This window comes from Cibotium barometz, chromosome 50, assembly GCF_041138505.1.
Source record: "Cibotium barometz isolate CiBa-2024 chromosome 50, ASM4113850v1, whole genome shotgun sequence".
In the NCBI taxonomy this organism is placed as follows: Eukaryota; Viridiplantae; Streptophyta; class Polypodiopsida; order Cyatheales; family Cibotiaceae; genus Cibotium; species Cibotium barometz.
In genome coordinates this window covers 1,577,854-1,596,451 of record NC_141095.1, presented here as the reverse complement: position 1 = coordinate 1,596,451, position 18,598 = coordinate 1,577,854, and the positions used below count along the sequence as shown (strand labels likewise).

The window sequence follows — 18,598 nt, the reverse complement described above, 5'->3', positions numbered from 1 at the left end:
ATGAGGGTGTCAAAAAGCCAACCCTTCGTCCTGGGCTTCTGGAAATGTGCCTGGAAGCATTGCCGCTCAAGTAAGCTCAAGGCTGCATATCCCCGTGTCACTCTAGCATGTGCTGTGGCAGGAAGCATGGTGCAGCGTGGGCCATTAAAAGTGACACCAAGGTAGACATAGGATGGGACAATCTCCACAGGATCCCCTCGGTATGTGAAGCTCAATCTGGATGTGAAGGGGCAGGAGGTATTGAAGACTATTGCCTTAGTTTTACCAAGGTTAACAGTGAGGTCCCGTTGAGTGCAGAAGTCCTGTAAGGCATCCAAATGTCTCTAAAGATTTCAATGGAAGCGTTTTAAATGATTACAACATGGCCATTCATGGCTCGTATGTCTGCAAGTCCAATCTGCCAATCCTCAGGACCTCTTAGCATAGAGGTTACACAGCTTTGTGTCCAAAGAACACCACACTATTATCTCCTCTAATCTGCTAAGTCTGTACATCCATGAGGCCTTTAATATGCATCTGACTGAACCATGCACATAGCCACAAACTCAGCCATGAAAACAGTCCACAAAACTCTTCCAAATCAGCCCACAATCTTGTCCTATTTCCACCCTTTGAACTGCCAAACCCTTCCTCTCACAAAGGGCCAGAGAGAACCACTCCGGAACAGTCACGAGCCAGTGAAAAGAGAGACTCCATAAGACCTCTTCTGTAGTCGCACCTGCTCACAAAGACTGTCCTGCTTTTTGGCAAGAAGTTGTTTGTTAGCTGAGAAGCGTGGCTTGTAACAAAGGAACACAAGGCTGAACAGCAGGTTTTCTCACTCCCGGCAGCAAGACAAGAGGGCAGGACAGTACGGGGCTTTTCCTCGTGTCTTTGCTCTCTTGTGTCTTTCCTCGTGTCTTCTGTGAGCAGGTGCCGGGGAAGCTCCCTGGTGCTATGAATGAAGGACATTGATCTGGCAAGAGAAGAAGCTTCTGTAGGCGCCTGTTTTCTCTGCAGCACAACAGCCGGTTATCCTCCAAAGACCAAAGAAAGAGAGAGATAATATGGCTTGTGTCTCTGCCCTGTAGCCTCAGCAGTACAGCCCGCCTGCAGCTCTTCCAAAAAGCCACCTGTGACCAGCAGCGCAGAGTTCCCAGTAGCTGTTTTTCCCACGCCTGCAATCAGCGCTGCCCGCCTACAGCCCCTCCAAAAGCAAGAGTAAGTGAAGCGCAGCCTGCAGCCTGCTTGTATCTGTTTTTCTTAGAAAATCCCAACTCCACGCTGCCCGCCAGCACTCTTTTCCAAAAAGCATGAGATAGATAGATAGAGAGAGAGAGAGAGAGAGAGGCGTGTGCTCCAAAAGTGGTGTAGGCCTCCAAAATTAGCCTAGGGGCCACCATCCTTTAAAAATGATTTTTACAAAGGTTATAAACCTTTAAACTTAAATTCTCTTGGCACCAAAGGTTATAAAACCTTTCAGCTTTAATTCTCTTTATCCCCTTCACACTTGGGGTTGTCCACACATGTTTCCTTTTTGTCCGGGCACCCAAGTATGTACATTTAAATATATAACTTACTCACTGACCACCACGCTCACACTTATATTGCACCAATTTCACAGGGTCATGACATTGATACTGGCACTCAGTGGACATACCCTTCTCCTGCTCGCGAAATCCCCTTGGCATCTTCCAGAGTTTGGTCGCAGTCTTGGGAGCCTGTGCTTCTCACACTCTGATAGGAGGAGCACCGGCCCCAACCTCTCTAGACTTGACAAGTTCTATGTGGATGAGTTGGCTTGCAGCCGTGGGGGCATGATCGGTATCTTGGCGGGCACTACTTTTTCAAATCACGCTCCGGTTATTCTATCCTTAAAGGAGCCCTGGAGGCAAGACATGCACACGAGCTCTAGAATTCCAGACAATCTCATACAGGACCCCAAGAGCAGATATGGGCAAGACTGGATTTTATTTTAGCTCTGTCGCATGCACCTTGGATGCAGGCTTGGGTGAGATCAACAACTTTCTACAGGAGGCAGCCCACTGCAGACTGGGGGGGATTTCGCAAGCAGGAGAGGAGTTTGAGGAGGGGTCTGGCTTCTCTTCAGCGTCTCTGAGAGAGCTCTCCAGATTGCCCTTGGATAGAGAGTTAGCTCACTGCCGTCCGTAGAAGATAAGATCCATTCAGGAGAGGATGCTGGAGTACAGATACCATGCCAGAGCTTCCTTTTGTACTGAGGCTGGCGACACAGTCACGGGGATTTCTTTGAGATAGTTGGCCCCCACAGGAGGAGAGATGGCATTCGCAAGTTGCGTGGCCAGGATGGAGCTATTGTTTCTAATCCCCCCATGTGAGCCGTCGCCACGGATTTTTTCCAATCCCTTCTCAACTGTGCCCCAGTATCTTCACAGGTGATGGACGCGTGCGAGATGGTCTGGTGGCACACAAGAGAGGTGGTTCTCCCTGCTCTTCGATCCTTCTTATTGACTCCATTCACTGTAGAGGAGCTGGCAAAGGCGGTGATGGCTCTTCATAGGGGAAAATGCGCGGGGCGGACAGGCTTCCAGTCTCTTTCTTTCTTCGTCACTGGGACCTCATGGAAGGCAGCCTCCGAGTTGCCTTCAGTGAGATTATGATTACAGGTGCCATGCCAGAGAAGCTTTTAGAGGGTTTGATACACTTGATTCCTAAGGAGGGTGGTGTGACAGATTGGAGATCCTGCAGTGGAGATCCATCACCCTTCTTGGGACCGCCTACAAGATTTTGGCCAAGGCCATTAGCAGGAGACTTCAGCCTTTCCTCCCCGACTCGTTCCATGACACTCTGACAGGTGGTTTTCAAGATCAGGGCATTCTGGACAACAGCTTCACCTTTTGGGAGGTGACAGCTTTGGCTAGGATGCGGTAGAGCAGGATCCCATAGTGCTACACCTTGACTTTGAGAAAGCTTATGATAGGATAGATTGGAGCTTTCTGGAGGGCACGAGGCATAGTCACAGGGGACGGAGGGGACCGAGGCTTGGAACGCGGGGACGGCGATTCGGGACGGACCAGCGACGGGGACGGACGGACGTCCCCCATGGCACGTTTCTCACAGGGGACGGCGACGGGGACAGCGCAGGGACGGGGACGCCGGTCGGGGGGACAGCACTGAGAGGGGACGGCAGAGAGCAGTTGCGCCTGCCGTTTTTGGCCGTTGCGCTTCCCGTTTCTAGCCGTTTATGGCTGTTGGCTCTTTGAGGCTTGGCCCTCTCTCTCTCTCTCTTGCCCTTGAGGCTTTCCTCTCTCTCTCTCTCTCTTGCCTATCTATATAAGAACAAGCCTCTACAAGGCTACAAGCACACACAAGTTCACAACTCTCAAGGCTCAAGCTTTCAAGGCTCAAGCTTCTTCTCTCTTCCAACTTCCAAGTTCCAAGCCTCTAGGCTCTCACACAAGGCCCGCGGGCCGCCGCCCTCCTATCTAGATTCTAGAATCTAGACTCTCTCTCTCTCTTTCTCTCTCTCTCACCTCTCCCTCAAGCCTCTTGAGTCTTGACTCTTCCAACTTCCAAGCCTCTAGGCTCTCTCTCTCTCTCTCTCTCTCTCTCTCTCTCTCATTCCTCAAGGCTCAAGAGTCAAGCCATCTTCAACCATGGCATCCTCCTCACGTGCTGGGGCTCTCGTAGAAGGACAACGGGATGGACATGGTGGGAGGAGGTTAACTACACCACATCCGTTCATGGAGGCGGCTCTCGGCCATGGGTATGCAAGCTTTGCCCGTACCGGCGAACGGGTGGCGCCGACAAAGTGCGAGCCCACCTCTTGCATGAGAGTGGGCATGAGGTGAGGTTTTGCACGAATGTCACGCCCAAGAAGAGACGGGAACTTCTTGACAAGCTTAGCGTCTACGAAGCGGTCGAAGCGACAAGAAGGACACCACGAGTGGCTGTGGATCCCGCGACGATGGGGAGAGGAACTCAAGCCTCTACAATGGAGTCATGTGGTGGATCCGGATCATGCACACCATCACCTTCACCATCAAGTCGGAATGTTACTCCATCCACGACGCTGGCACCCTCCATCTCCACAGCCTCTCAATCATTACATGGCCCACGGCGACAATCTACACTTGGGGAGAATTGGAACCCCAAGTTGAAGGAGGAGGTGGATATGGCGGTGGGCCGCTTCTTCTTCCACGACCACATTGCCTTTCAAGTGGCTAGGTAACTGCAATCGATCATTGCCAATTCATCATTCATGTTTTCATCATCCTAGTCCCCTTCTCATTAGTAAATTACTTTCTTGAATAGGTCGGAATACTTCAAGGTCATGGTTAAGAAGATTGGGGAGTATGGCTCAACCTATACGCCCCCTTTATCCGAGAGCTTGTGCACTACATTGCTCAAGAAGGAGAAGCGCATTGTAGAGCAAGCGGCCGACAACACAAAGCGGCAATGGGAGAGGAACGGAGTTTCCCTCGTTGTGGATGGATGGAGTGACACCCGCAAGAGGAGTATTCACGGCATGGTTGCATATTCCCACGGAGAGATGTACTTCATCTCATCTCATGATGCATCCGGCACTGGGAAGAGCGCGGATGTGCTTGCGCCGGAGTGGGCTACCACCATGGAGATCGTTGGCCCCGAGCATGTAGTGGGCTTTGTTGCGGATGGGGAGCCATCCAATAGGGCGGCGGGAGCTATTCTCCAAGGTATGTATGGACATGTCACGGTGCCCTTTTGTATGGCTTATTGCCTAAACAATCTCCTCAAGGACATCGGGGCATTACCATGGATCAGCCCGCTCATTGAGGAGGCCAACACCGTGGTCTCCTTTGTCCTCAACCACGAAAGACTTTGGCATGAGTTCAACAAGAGGTCCTGTCTCTCTCTCCTCAAATATTCCGACACCTGGTTTGCCTACAACTTTCTCATGTTGGGCCGGTTGAAGGATTGTAGCGGTGCTTTGAGGGGGCTTTTCCTTAGCAACGAGTTTGTCGCCATGCAAGAGTCCCATACAAACACTGGCCAAGAGTGTAGGCTACGGGCGGATGACGCCTCTTGGTGGGTGCGTGTGAAGACCACAGATGCTATGGTGAGGCCCATAGTCCACCTATTGAAGATTGTAGGCGCTATGCAACCGACCTTGTCTTCGTCAGCGCGAACTTGCGAATGCTTTGCAAGAGCGTGACCAAGAAGGAAGATTTCTTCACCGAGTGGGAGATGAGTCAACAAGACGAGCAACAAGAGGATGAGGTGCAGGAGCAGCATGCCAGTGAGGTTGATGCTTCTTTGGCACAAGCTACCCATGACCATGAGGCGAGCACTTCACGTGGATGATCATTCATGGATCATGATTCATGGGCCTTACTACTTAGCTCTAGCCTCTAGCCTCTAGTCTTCAGCACTTTTTTGTCATTGACTCATTTGAGTCCGTCCATGTATTCTGCCTCCTTAAGGCTTAGTTCTGACTCCTGACTCTTGAGTCATGACTCATTTTGTATCTACTTAATTATTAATATGACTCAAAAGCTTACCATTTTAGTGTAAATTTGTGCTCATTTTGATGTACTTCCAAAGTATAATAAGTGTAGAGTAGAAAAATTAAAAAAAAAAGTATTTTTTGAGTGCCTAACAGGGAGTTGCAAAGGAGGCAACTCATGAACCATGTTATGCTTTTGCAACTGCATAAGAGATGGAAAATTAAGGTGACCAAACTGAGCATGCCACAACTTAGTGTCACGTAGAACTATAGGGAGAGAGACAGCCATAGCATCATGAGACTGTGGTATCCTGTCATACACATCCACCTTGTACAAACCATTGCACAATGTACCAAACATGACAATAGAATCTACATCTCGACAATCGTGCACTGAGTAACAGTGATCAGAAAATTGAACTTTAAACCAAGTTTTAGCAAGAGCAGATACAAAAATGAGATTTTTACGAATTCCAGGTACATACAATGTGTCATGTAAAGTGAAAATGTCACCATTGCATGCTGTCAAATCTACATTCCCAATGCCCTTAATGGCATACGATGCATTATTACACAGGTGCATCCTGCAAAGTGGCAAACAGCATCTTACATGAAGTCATGTGGTTTGTACATAGTTACCGCGGAACGGGAACGTTCCGGGAACGTCGGATGCTAGAACGGGAGCGGGAACGGGAACGGGAGTGGATCGGGAACGTCGCGGAACGCCACGTCATATGACATGTCAGCATATGACACAAAAAAATGTAACTTTTTGTATACGGATAGCCAAATATGCTTCATAATATTTGCTCCCCCAAGACATGAACATACATTTCTGCAAGCAAAAATTTTTATTTTTTTTTTCCGGAACGTTTCGGGACGTTCCCTCGCCCGGAACGGTGTTCCGGCGTTCCAGGAAGGCGGAACGACGTTCCGTGGTAACTATGGGTTTGTAGCACCACTATCAAAGTACCAATGAGCATCAGAAACTGACATACAGGAAGAAGGCATAGACGGGGTACTACATGTGACAATCAATGCATAGCCATCATGGGTCAAGTTGGCCTCTTCCTTGTGCCATCTACGGTAGCAGCCAAACCTCTCCTGAAACTTCACCTTGAGGTCTGCAACTTCAGATAGGGGGACTGATTTCTCCTTTTTCCTTCTTGCAGTCCTGTTTCTCCATTCAGCTTGGCAATCTCTTTCTTCATTCTGTCTACCTGTCTAGCATGTTGTTCTTTTATCTTACCCATCTCCTCTCGTATTTCTGCCATCTCTTGTTCGCGGTGATCTTCGTGGATAGTTTCTTTCAGCAGCCGTAGGCAGTCTTTGGTAAGCACACCGTGTCCATTTGGTTTTGTACTTGCATTGACCTGGGCATCAATCTTGTCAAGCACCTTTTTCAATTCCCTTGGAATCCATCCCACCTGCTCGATCTGGCCATTTTTGGCTTGGACTACTTGCCTTTCTCAAGTGACACGGGTTAAGACCGTAGCAGCGGACCTGATGTGCAATGAAGGGTGGGAGTGGCTTCTGGTTGATGGTTCAACCATTAGTCCATAATATACTAGGAGCAAGGGAGAGGTGGGAGCAGTGTGGGCGATGGGCAGAGGCGGAAACGAGAGAGAGTGAGAGAGAGAGAGAGAGAGATTCAAGACTGCAAAATAATCTAGTACATGGAGAAGTAAATGCTTACTAGTTTGGCATCCTGCAGGATTGGCCAGAAAATGTGATGATGTGTGGAATAAGCCTCATGTCAACTCCAAGAGAACTTGATGCCAAGAAGTTTCCTAATGAGTTCAGCGATATGTTTGGGATGATTTTGATGTTGGATCATTTAGATTTGCAAACATACCTCGTGTGTGTGGAAGAAATGTTGAATTACAATAAAAAACTTGGTGTAGCACCATCAGACAGCATCCGAAAAAGCCATATGGAGCAAGTGATTTCTTGGGCCAATGAGCGGAATGTTCTATCAGTCCGCACTGCAGCCCAATTTGTAAGAAGCATTCTGTAACGTAGCAAGCGTCAAATTGCATGTATTGTAGAAGTAAATCTATTAGTGGAGTCATTCAATTCAATTCAATTTTTAAAATCAGGATCATGAAGCTCCAAGTCAAACTTTCACAAAAGGACCATATTCTACTATTCTGCTGTTGCATGCCTTCTGCCATCTCCATGTGTCCACCATTCCACCCATCCTGCATCCATGTACCTTACGCTTTACTTTTCAGCCAAAGGAAGCTTTTTGAGTATGTACTACAAAAAATTATGCTGTTACTGATATGCTTGAAGAAGAATTCAAAGATCGAGTAGGATAATTATGTAAATTCTTCCAAAACGCAAGCCATCCCTTTTCTTACAGAAAAGACCATCACATATCCTCTCTCAATGGAAAAAGCAATGGCTGATGGGAAATAAACATGTTTTTTAATGGCATTTAAATGTACTAAACATGATCTCAACTGTTCTTCCAAATTTTAAATGTAGAAAGCATGATCTCAACTGTTCTTCAGCACCATTGGAACAGCCAAATTCTCTTTCAGCATCATCCAATAGTTGAAGCAGCCCAGGCCTCGAGCACCATCAACCTTGTTGAATCACTTGTGCTGCCAAAAGCTGTCATAATGGAGGTTCGGCCGTGTTGCCCTTGTGCATGTGCCATGATCTGTAGTTTTCTAGTGGCATGGAGCCCTTTGTGAACGCCAAGGAGGTGACTAAGAGCACATTGACCGTAAGAAAGATGGTCATAAAAATTAAAACTCAAAGCTTAAACAATCTGAAAATCCAGCATTAGCAAGAGCCAGAAACTGACCAAACATAGCTCCCTGCATGTCTTGACCGGCGCACCTCTCCAGTTGTGCACCAGTCCACCTGCTGGTACCTTCTCCTTCAGCCCACCATTCCCCTCTTTTGTGCACATTTCCCTCCTTGCCATTCACCTCTTAACATTCCTACCATTACTCCCCTTTTCCTTCTGCTCACCATACCCCTCTTTTTTGCGCATTTTCCTCCTTCCTGCCATTCACCCCTTTACGTGCCTGCCATCTTCTCCTCCTGCCTGCCATTACTCCCCTTCTCCTTCTCTGTTCACCATACCCCTCTACTCTGCGAATTTCTCTCTTCCCAGCATTCACCATGCCCCCCTCCTCTCCGTTTGCTTGCCTGCTGCTCTGCCTCTCGCCATCTTCTCCCTTCTCCTGTGTAGGTAAGCCCCTCCTACCTACCTCTTCGCTTCATTGCCTGTGTAGCATATGGTAAATTTTTTACTGTGTTCAAGTCTGTTGCCTACCCTTTGATTGGCATTATGGCTTCTACCCAAGTCAATCATCCTCCACCCCCACAGGTCGGGAGAACAATCCTTTTTTGCAATGATAAGCTTATGACCATATAGGCAAATTTTGATAAAGAAGTTAAGACTACCCATTGGAAAGATTTTCAGGTCTCATCCTTGTCTGTCTTAGGCTAGGGATTAGATCCTAGTGGCATTCTCCACAGAGCTTGCCTCACATCTCTCTCTCTCTCTCTCTCTCTCTCTCTCACGCGCGCGCGCGCATATATATATATAGTTGAGAGAGCTATCCAGTTGGGCAGATCCAAATGCCACATCAGAGACGGTGCCTACACCGTAGGATTTAGAGCATCATTGCGAGGCATCGGGCTCGTCTGACCAGGCATCTCACTATGGCAGATATCCAGGCCATCCAGCAGAGACCCATGATAGAGCTCCTAGGATGTTTACCATTCCAGCCATACACTGTTGTACTCAGTGTCACTTTTGTACTCCCCCATATTCATGTATTCATGTATCCATGTACTCATGTACCCCATTTTGACTAGTAGCATTAGCTTCCCACTCTCCCTAGTTGCTGCTTCCGGATGCTCCCTGCTGATGTATTGTAGGGCTAGATACTTACCTTCAGTTCTTTCTTTTCTTTTCCAGACAGTGTATTAGATGTCACATGGTTGTAACTTTGGCCTCATAGGTCACTTTGGCCTTTTGAAGACGTTAATATAACATTTCATTTCTCTCTCTCGCTTGCGCTTTCTCACGCCTCCACCCAGCACTTGCTGCCTGCCTTGTGCACCCCTGTCCCGCCATTATTCTCTCTCGCGCCTCTGCCCAGCACATGCTGCCCGCCTCGTGTACCCCCCCCCCCCCCCCCCCCCCCCCCCCGCTTGTGCCCAACCCACCCCGCCATTCCTCTGACTCTTTCTCGTGCCTCCGCCCAGCACCTGCTGCTCGCCGCGTGCACCCCTGCCTTGCCGTTATTCTCTCTTCTGGCACCTGCGCCCAACACCTGCACCTGCCATTCTCTGTATTCCGGCTCCCTTGTACCCGCCCACCCTTCGATCAGTCCCCTAAGGCAACAAGGCAGACCACTTGGGCCCCGTCTCTCTCTTTCCTGTCTCTCTCACTTACCAATGTGAGTATTTTTCTCTTACCTGCATACCAACATGGAGTTCTCTCCGGGTACAAGAACTAGGGGTGAGAAGGAGAGGAAATACAGCACTGTATGGGTGAATACACAGAAGATCAGCAACCCCATGCTAAAACATGCATGACAGCCATGAAAGAGATATACAAACTGCAAGATACAGATATAGAAAGGCTACAAAAGAAGCTTGGAGAAGGTTAGGACGAACTCTTTCAGGGGCTGCACCCCTCTATGCAAGAGGAGATGGACAGGTGGAAGAAGGAGATGCAGGCCCACATGGTGAGCCCACTCAACAAGATGCGAGAGGAAACGGTTCAGATGCTGGAAGATAAAACCAGCCATCAGGCCTCCCTAATCTCAGATTTAGAGGTTCAAGTAGCCATACTTAAAGAGGAAAACAACCACTTGAGGGCACACACCCAATATGAGGAAGGCGAAATTCAGCCATTACTCAATGAGGAGGTGAATACACTTAGGGAGTTAGTGCAGGCCCTCCAAGCCCAAGAGGAGAAGGCGGCCAATGAAGCCACATGGGCTGAAATGATCAAGAAGATGCAGCAACAAGTCAAAGAAGTGGGAAATTGGATTGAGGTTGCCAAGAGGCAACGAAACCCACCATCAATCCTGAATACCATCAACGACACGCTTGAAGAAGAGATGAGAAGGAAGATCCAAGCACTCAATGTGAGAGTGGTGGGATGGAAGGAAGGGGTCTCGCCGAAGGAAGACGCCATAGCTCCATGTAGGAAGATGGAGATTCCCGACAGTCATGGAGGGTGGGGAAAGACACCACAAAGGAGCGCACACTCATCCTCAAGTTTGAGGGGGTAGAGGCGAGGCAAGCATTCCTCGCCAAAAGACGGACGTTAAAAGGGGAAAAGACTTACCTTGAGGATGACCTTACACCAGCCCAAGTGGGACACATGAGGGAGTGCATGCCTCGCATACCGGAAGTGCGTAGGGTAGGGAAGTGGGCAGTGTACAGAGAAGGGAGGGTGATTATCACCAAGCCGCGCTCTCCATGATGGTGCGCGACCTATGGGACCACACTAGAGATTGCGGTCTGTAACTGCATTGGCGCTCTACAAATAGACGCAGGTCTGTTCAAAGCAACATTTAGAGGGTGTGACATGGTCCTTCATACAGAGACGCACCAGTGCCAGGGGAGCCGTTTACCTGAGGTGTGGGGATATAGATGGGAGTCCGTCAACCGCCCATAGCCTTGTACTCTAGGAAGCACTAGAGGTTCAGAAGGAGTGGCCATATTTTACAGAGAGGGACTGCAACATGTGATACAGGTGGTCAAACGGGATGAGGATGCACAGTTCATGTGGGTGAGGATCAAGACGGAGAGGGCCAAAGATATCTACCTTGCTGTGTGCTACTTTGCACCATCCACGTCCAAATATGCCACCCGTGGGGAGTCTCCAAACCTGCCACTCTATGAGGAAATTTTGAATTTCTCCAATCTAGGGGATATCCTCCTTGTTGGAGACTTCCAACACCCAGGTATCTTTCTTTGAGACAGAGGATCCCATGTACTAGGAGATTGACACTATGGGCACAGATCTCAAGCGGGCATCACAGGACATGAAAGCCCATACAAACTATGGGGAGTACCTCCTAGCCCTTGGAGGAGATCATTATAATGGCCTCGCCCGATGGCTTGGCTCCAACGCCTTCACTTGCTACCCCTTCGGACATGGAGCTAGTACAGTGGACTACTTGGTGGGCTCTCTCTCCTTGATACCCTTCATCTCAGATTTTACCATTTCTCCCCACCCCATTGATGTTGCAGCTAATCATGCATACTTAGCTTTCTCCCTCACATGCCAATACACCATCCAGCCACTGGCCTTACCACACCACCGCCACCCGAGATACCACTTCACTAGGGATACCTCTTCTGTCTACTCTGACCACATTTTCCGCACCCTCTCCGACCTTGACCCACACATCCCACTTGATGCGTTTAGCGCACAGCTTGCAGCCACCCTTCCACAGTGCAGCCGCTTTCCCTCACACGAGAGGCACCCCCGGACCACCTGGAGGAACTGTTCCACAGAACAGTTGGTATGATAAGTGTTGTGAGACCCATGCCTGCCTACAGAGGGAGGTTGCTCTGGGCTCCACCACTCACCAACAGGCATGACAGATCATCTGCTGTCTCTACAGAGGAAGAAGCAAGCCTACCTAGCTCACTTCAAGTAGGAGCTATACCAGTTGTTTCTGGGATAGGAATATAAGGAGGCCTGGAGGCTCTTCTAGGATCGTCGCCCACTGACCCCGATCACCTCACTCGACATATTGCATGCATACGTCACCTCCCTTTACCACGTCCCCGGACAACCACCTCTCCCCCACCCTCCTGAAACCCCCCCCCCCCCCCTACCCCCCAACCCCCCCGGTTCCCGCAGGCAGGTTTCTGGAGAGGGCACTCCACACTGGATCACATCTTCACATTACGGGGTATCATTGAGGAGGGGAAAGCACATGGGCACCGGATATACTGCACAGGCCAGATTGATGAGGAGACTGCAGGATATGGGAGTACCGACAAAGGTGCTGTGGGGGATCCTCACACTCTATGATTCTGTTATTGGCAGAGTACGGGCCCCAGGAAGGGAATCAGAGGATATACATCGCAATATCGAGGTGAAATAGGACTGCCCCTTATCTCCTACTCTATTTGGGCTCTACATTGATGAGGTGCCTGGCTACATAAACAGACACGGAGGTCCAGGAGCACTTTAGGCCGGAGTTTTGATGCCCTGCCTATTTTATGCACATGGTATTGTCCTCATTTCTGACTCACCAGAGGGGCCATAGAAACACTTGGATGCATTACATGCCTTTTGCGAGGATCGGGACCTCACCATAAACCTTGGGAAGACCAAGGTTATGATCTTTAACACCTCCTCGTAGTGGATACGCAGATCTGCACAGCAATTTACTTATAGTGGGGAGCCAGTGGAGCATGTGACCTCTTATGCATACCTTGGGATCACTTTTACCGGACCGTGTTTCTCTATGTGGATGGCAGCTGAAACCAGATTGATGCGCGGCTTTGTAGCCTTGGGCTCACTTGAGAGGTAGTGCTCACAGATCCAGTTTCAGGAGCCGAGGACGAAGCTCTAGCTATTTGACACACTAGTCACACCCGCACTACGATATGGAGCTCCCATCTGGGGTCCTAGTTTATACCACATGAGGAGATAGACGGAGGAGCCAACTGAGACAAACACAGAGGATGTATATGATGGGTGGAAGCCGATGGAGAGAGCACTAGTAATGATGATCTCACGCATGATTAGAAGTAAGCCATCAGTGCTACACAAGATTGTGTGGGTGGAGATAGGGGTTGCACTGATTGTGACAGAGGGTTTTTTCCAAACAGTGACATACTGGCATAGATTATGGGAGCTCCCACAAGACAGATACCCCAGGCTTGCCCTAGGGTCCTCGAGACAGCTGGCAATAGACGGAGACACGTAGTGTTGGTATGCATGGCATGGAGATGGAGGCACTCCCTATGTTCCAATATAGCATAGAGGCACCCTCCTTTGCTCTCAGCCGCACAGAGGTGAACAAGGTCATCAGGAAGGACATCGTGAGACTGGATACTCAGAGGACTTTGCACCCACTCCTCCCGCCCCTTGGGACAAAGATGGCCTTTTACAAGGACCATTTTCTTCGCCTGACAGAGGACGGCTTCATCACACACCCGCACTACATGGACAAACATCTGTCATTTGGGGTGCGATGTGCGATTGGACAGATCTGCACCTCATCCCATCAGTTGAGAGTGGAAACAGCCATATCTAGGCCGAGGGCAACTGCACCAGAGGACATGATATGTCAGATTTGTCAGAGAGGCTGAGACAGAGGCCCAGTATGCATGTAGATGCCCAGTATACTATGAGATTAGGGGGAGGTTCCACTGCCTCTTCCAAGATGGATTTGGACCACTTTCCAGGATCATGGATTTCCCAGACCATAGACGCTTGGGAATTTTCCTCCTGGAGCTTTGCAGACACAGGGAGTCCCTTTTGCGGCCTAGACCAGCGGTACCCGTCTCACAGAACCAGTACATAAAGCTCTCACCAACTTTTTCCAGACTAGAATGACGAGGATAGATTCATCCACTACACTCGACCTTCAGGCTGATGCAGGAGCTCGGCCGAGAGGAGTGACACTAGATAGAGCCATTGAGCTATGCAAAGCTCGACGCCCTCAACCTCGTGATCCCCGCCCACACCTGTGTCACTACAAGAGGATCAGAGCCATCGTCTCTCACTACCACATGACTTTCTCTCACCGGCCCAGCTTTAGTACATTGGGTGCCTTGTTTGCAGCGTCCTATGCATGATATTTTAGGGTGATACGAGGAGAGCTGCACATTTTTCGTTTTGGGATCAGATCTGACATTTCAGCTCTTATTACTTTCTTGGATTTTTATTTGTAGTACCCATGATGATGTATTTCATGGTCATGATTTAACCTTTTGGTCTCATAGATCATTTTGGCGTTTTGTAGACGTTAATACAACTTTCTTTCTTCTCTCTCTCTCTCTCTCTCTCTCTCTCTCTCTCTCTCTCTCTCTCGGCCATACTCAATAGCCCCATGCTTGATATTTTGGAGAGTGGTATACCATCTACTGGGGGCTAATGCTGCTCTCATGTTTCTATGCTCCTAGTATTCCTTGATGAGTTTCCATGGACAATTTTGTATCACCTGAGTGAGATAGCTATGTTTATGTTTTGTTTTCCATTCCATGATGAGATATGCCATGGACATTATTGTATCACTTTGGTCTCATAGGCCCATTGGGTCTTTAGTAGATGCTTAATATATCTTTCTTTCTCTCTAACTTACCTAGATCAGTGGTGCTTGGGCCTCTTTGTACTAGAGCTTCATCACCACAAATTTACTGATTAGGGAGTCAAGACCCCATAGGAGACACCCACCCCGGCGCTAGGCAGCCATCACTCAATTCTTTCAACCACGAGACGATGTCCAACTAGCCATGTATGACATACCCACAACCTCATTGAGCCACACATTCTTAAGTGGGCGACCCCCCGCCAGACCCCACTCTGGTGTGACTCTACACCGGGCCACGCCACTATAGCGACTCCGACACCCCATACTCCTTGGACCTCGCCAACAACAGACAACAGCCCCAGCTTGAGGAGATCTTGGAGAGGCAAAGAGCCACCTTACCACATGTGGTAGATCTGCAAACCCTTCTACAGGCTAACCCCATGCTTGATATCCTTGATGGCGTCCTCCCCCACCGGCGGGTTAGCTCGATAGGTTGTATGATGACAGTCCCACTTTGTATCATATGGCTCAGATTTGACATTCTCAGCTCATAGCTCTAGTCTTTGTTTTCTTTTGTACCATTCTTTCTTTCTTTCTTTGTCTCACCCACTATTTGGATTCTACATTGATGAGTCCAACAGCTTAGGGGGGCCAGGAGCCACATTATATGGTATAGTGATACCTCTCCTCTTATATGCCGATGACATGGTTTTGATTTCAAATTTGGTGGCTGCATTGCAGCGCCATCTAGAGGCTTTGCAGGCCTTTTGTGAGCAATGGGATCTCATGGTGAATTTGGGCAAGAGCAAGGTTATGGTTTTTAACACATCCAACCTGTAGTGAAAGCCATGAGGAGTGCCATGAGTTTTGTTTATGGGGGTGGCATAGTTGAGATTGTGGACTCATATGGTTATCTTGGAGTCACATTCACGGGACCCATTTTCAACATGAAACCAGCTGCCATGGCCCACCTCACGAGGGGATATGTAGCCCTAGCCCACCTAGAGAGAGAGTGTTTTCACGCCCATTTCTAGGAGCCCAGTACGAAAGGGGGGCTATTTGACACTCTGGTGACACCAGCAGCTATGCATGGAGTAGCATTCTGAGGACCAAATCTTGGGCGGATGGAGTGGAGTAAGGTGGAGAGGCTACAAGTCATCATGTGCTCGAGGATGATCAGAAGCAAACCATCACTACCACACTAGGTTATCATAGCAGAGTTTGGAGCTTTTCCCTTGGTAGTAGAGGCTCTCTTCTAGACAATGACATATATACATCGGATCTACACCTTGGGCCATGATAGACGCTTAGCACTTGAGTCATCACAGAGACTCGCAACAAATGGTCAGCCCACTTATGGTATGCTAGCGTGTCGAGATGGTTCCAAATACATGGTTTTCAGATTGACCGCCTTCCACTCTTCAACTACAGCGTGGATGCCCCCCTCTTGGCTCTCAGACGGCAGGAGATTAACTACCTCAGACGAGTTGACCTCTCACGACTGGAGATCCATATCGCATGGCAGGCACCCGCGCACCTTGGGACCAAGATGCAACTCTACAGAGAGGTTTTCATATGACTCACAACTGATGGCTTCATTCAGAAGCCTGGGTACCTATTCTGGCATATGTCACATGCCATGAGAATAGCTATTGGGTAGATCCGGGTCTCTGCACACAGGCTTGGAGTGGAGACAGGGAGAGCTAAGGGTATTGATATAGCGGACCGCATATGCACACTTTTTACCCTAGAGGTGCAGACTAAGGAGCACTATGTTTGCAGATACCCAGTGTATTATGAGATATGTGGGAGATTCCACTGTTTGTGTAGAGAGGGTTTCGGGCCATTATCTAGTCATTGACTACTCGGATCAGGGTTGTCTTGGGCTTTACCTTCTAGACTTGTGTAGACACAGGGACCAGCTTGTTGGATCACGTCAACATTGTTCAGGTACAGATACCTCGTAGTCTCAGATCACGAGCTTTTTCTCCCACATCCACGAAGCCTCTCGCCACCTCCTGAGAGTGGAACCCATCCAGGACCCCCACCTCTTAGACGAGTCAAACAGTGTACACAAGAGCCTCTTTGTTTCCTTAAGGTTAGCATAGACAAGGCGGTTCAGATGCAGCAAGCTAGGCGCCCAAGACCTAGTAGGTTGCATAGGCGCTCTTCCCATCAGCTGCAAGTCCAGGAGATGCTCCGACGATAGAGAGATGCCCACACAGGACATGTGGACATTTATGCCCTTTACACAGTTCTTGAGGATGATGATGAGACCTCTCCCTAGCTTGATGTTCCTTGCACCTTGGGTCATCGTGCTATTGTATTCCTGAGGATGCTACTTGTATTTGTAGCTAGTAATCTTTTTCCAATGTTTTATTTTTTTGTTTTACCAGGTTCAATGCAACACTTGGATACTTTGTAACACCTTTTTTGCTTCATAGACCGTAGTGGTCTTTTAAAGACGTTGATGGAAGTTTCTCTCTCTCTCTCTCTCTCTCTCTCACGCCCATGGCCATGCCACCACAGGAGGATCCGAGCCATCATCTCCTATCATCGCAGGATCTTCTCGTGCCGGCTCAGTTTCACCACCTTGAGCACCATGTCACAACGGCCCATGAGGGTTGTATTAGGGTGATATGAGAGCTCTCTGCTCATGTACTTAGATAAGATTTTATAGTTCTAGATTTTTGTTAAAGAAACACAAGAAGCCCAATTTTTTCCTCTCTGACAAACGTAAGCTTCTGCTTCCCAAGGGTATCAAGCTTCACCGCCCTGAGAAGAGCAAGCTTTCCCTCCCCACCAAGAACAGCAAGCTCATCTCCCACTTGCCTAAGCTAGATAGCATACTCCTGATTTTTCGAACAAAGCTGTAATCCAATATCAAAATGTAAAATATTTGACAATGTAAAAATGTATTGATTTTTCTTGTATTGCTCTCGGAAATACAAAATGGTTTCATGATTAACGTAAACAAGGCATTAATCCGTTATAACTATTTGCCATCAAGAATACAAGAGGCTCTTTTTGAATGTCTACAAGATGTCTGTCATATATGTATCTCCATGTTGTAATGATTCTTATGACATAGTTGGTTGCACCAAGAAAACTTTCTTCCTTGTAATTTCTTTACACATGAAATGCTCCTATCTTTTCTCCTTGGTACTTATTTCGAGAAATGAAAGTTGTATGTAAATAATAATGATTATGGCATATTGGTGAAATTAGAACTTTTTCAAGGTTAGAGTGATTGGCATGCCTTACAGTCATTGCATTTGAACACATCATCATCAGGCCCTTGTAGGTCCTCCTCGTTTGCCATATCTATTCTTACTTGATAGAGAAATGTTTTAGCTAATATTGAGTATTGTCAAGAGCTCATGTTCGAACTAGAACTCTAATAAGATAAATGGATTTTCAATGTCATCCTCCAAGCCTTGATCAATTGCTACAAGATTTCCATTGACATAATGTCATCTCTTATAATGAAGGGATAAAATAAAATTATGAGAGCCAATCATAAATTTACAGATAATAGACTTTCGTTGGATTTTGTAAGTAATCCCGTTTTATTCTTTCACATCCCAATTTTGATCTAGTAAATCTAAACATTTCTTTGATATACAAATAAACATTGACAACGTTTTCTGACCTCCTCATCATAAAAGAAGTCAACTAAAACATGCAATAACATAAAGACACCGATTCTCACCTGGTGATTTGCTACATTTGGTCTCATATACCTTTGTAGGTCTTAGTATATCTTTAATCTAAAGCACTCACTTGTTTTTGTAGTGGATATTAGCCATTTTAGACTTTCAAATAAAGGTAGAGGTAATGCTTTTAAAGATCCATAACTTACAACACTATCATGTGCCGTGTAAAACTTGTC

The 18,598-nt window shown here is 48.0% G+C and overlaps 1 protein-coding gene across 2 annotated transcripts in view; it reads left to right on the top strand.

Moving 5' to 3' along the window:
- LOC147609707 (uncharacterized) overlaps positions 1 to 7,897 on the top strand; it is a 55,824-nt gene extending 47,927 nt beyond the window's left edge. For both annotated transcript variants that reach the window (XM_086786854.1, XM_086786853.1), the window contains one exon: positions 7,158 to 7,897. In XM_086786854.1, coding sequence (XP_086642980.1) covers positions 7,158 to 7,460 — 303 coding nt within the window. In that variant the 3' untranslated portion in view covers positions 7,461 to 7,897. The remainder of the gene's footprint in view (positions 1 to 7,157) is intronic.
- The last annotated feature ends 10,701 nt before the right edge of the window (positions 7,898 to 18,598 follow it).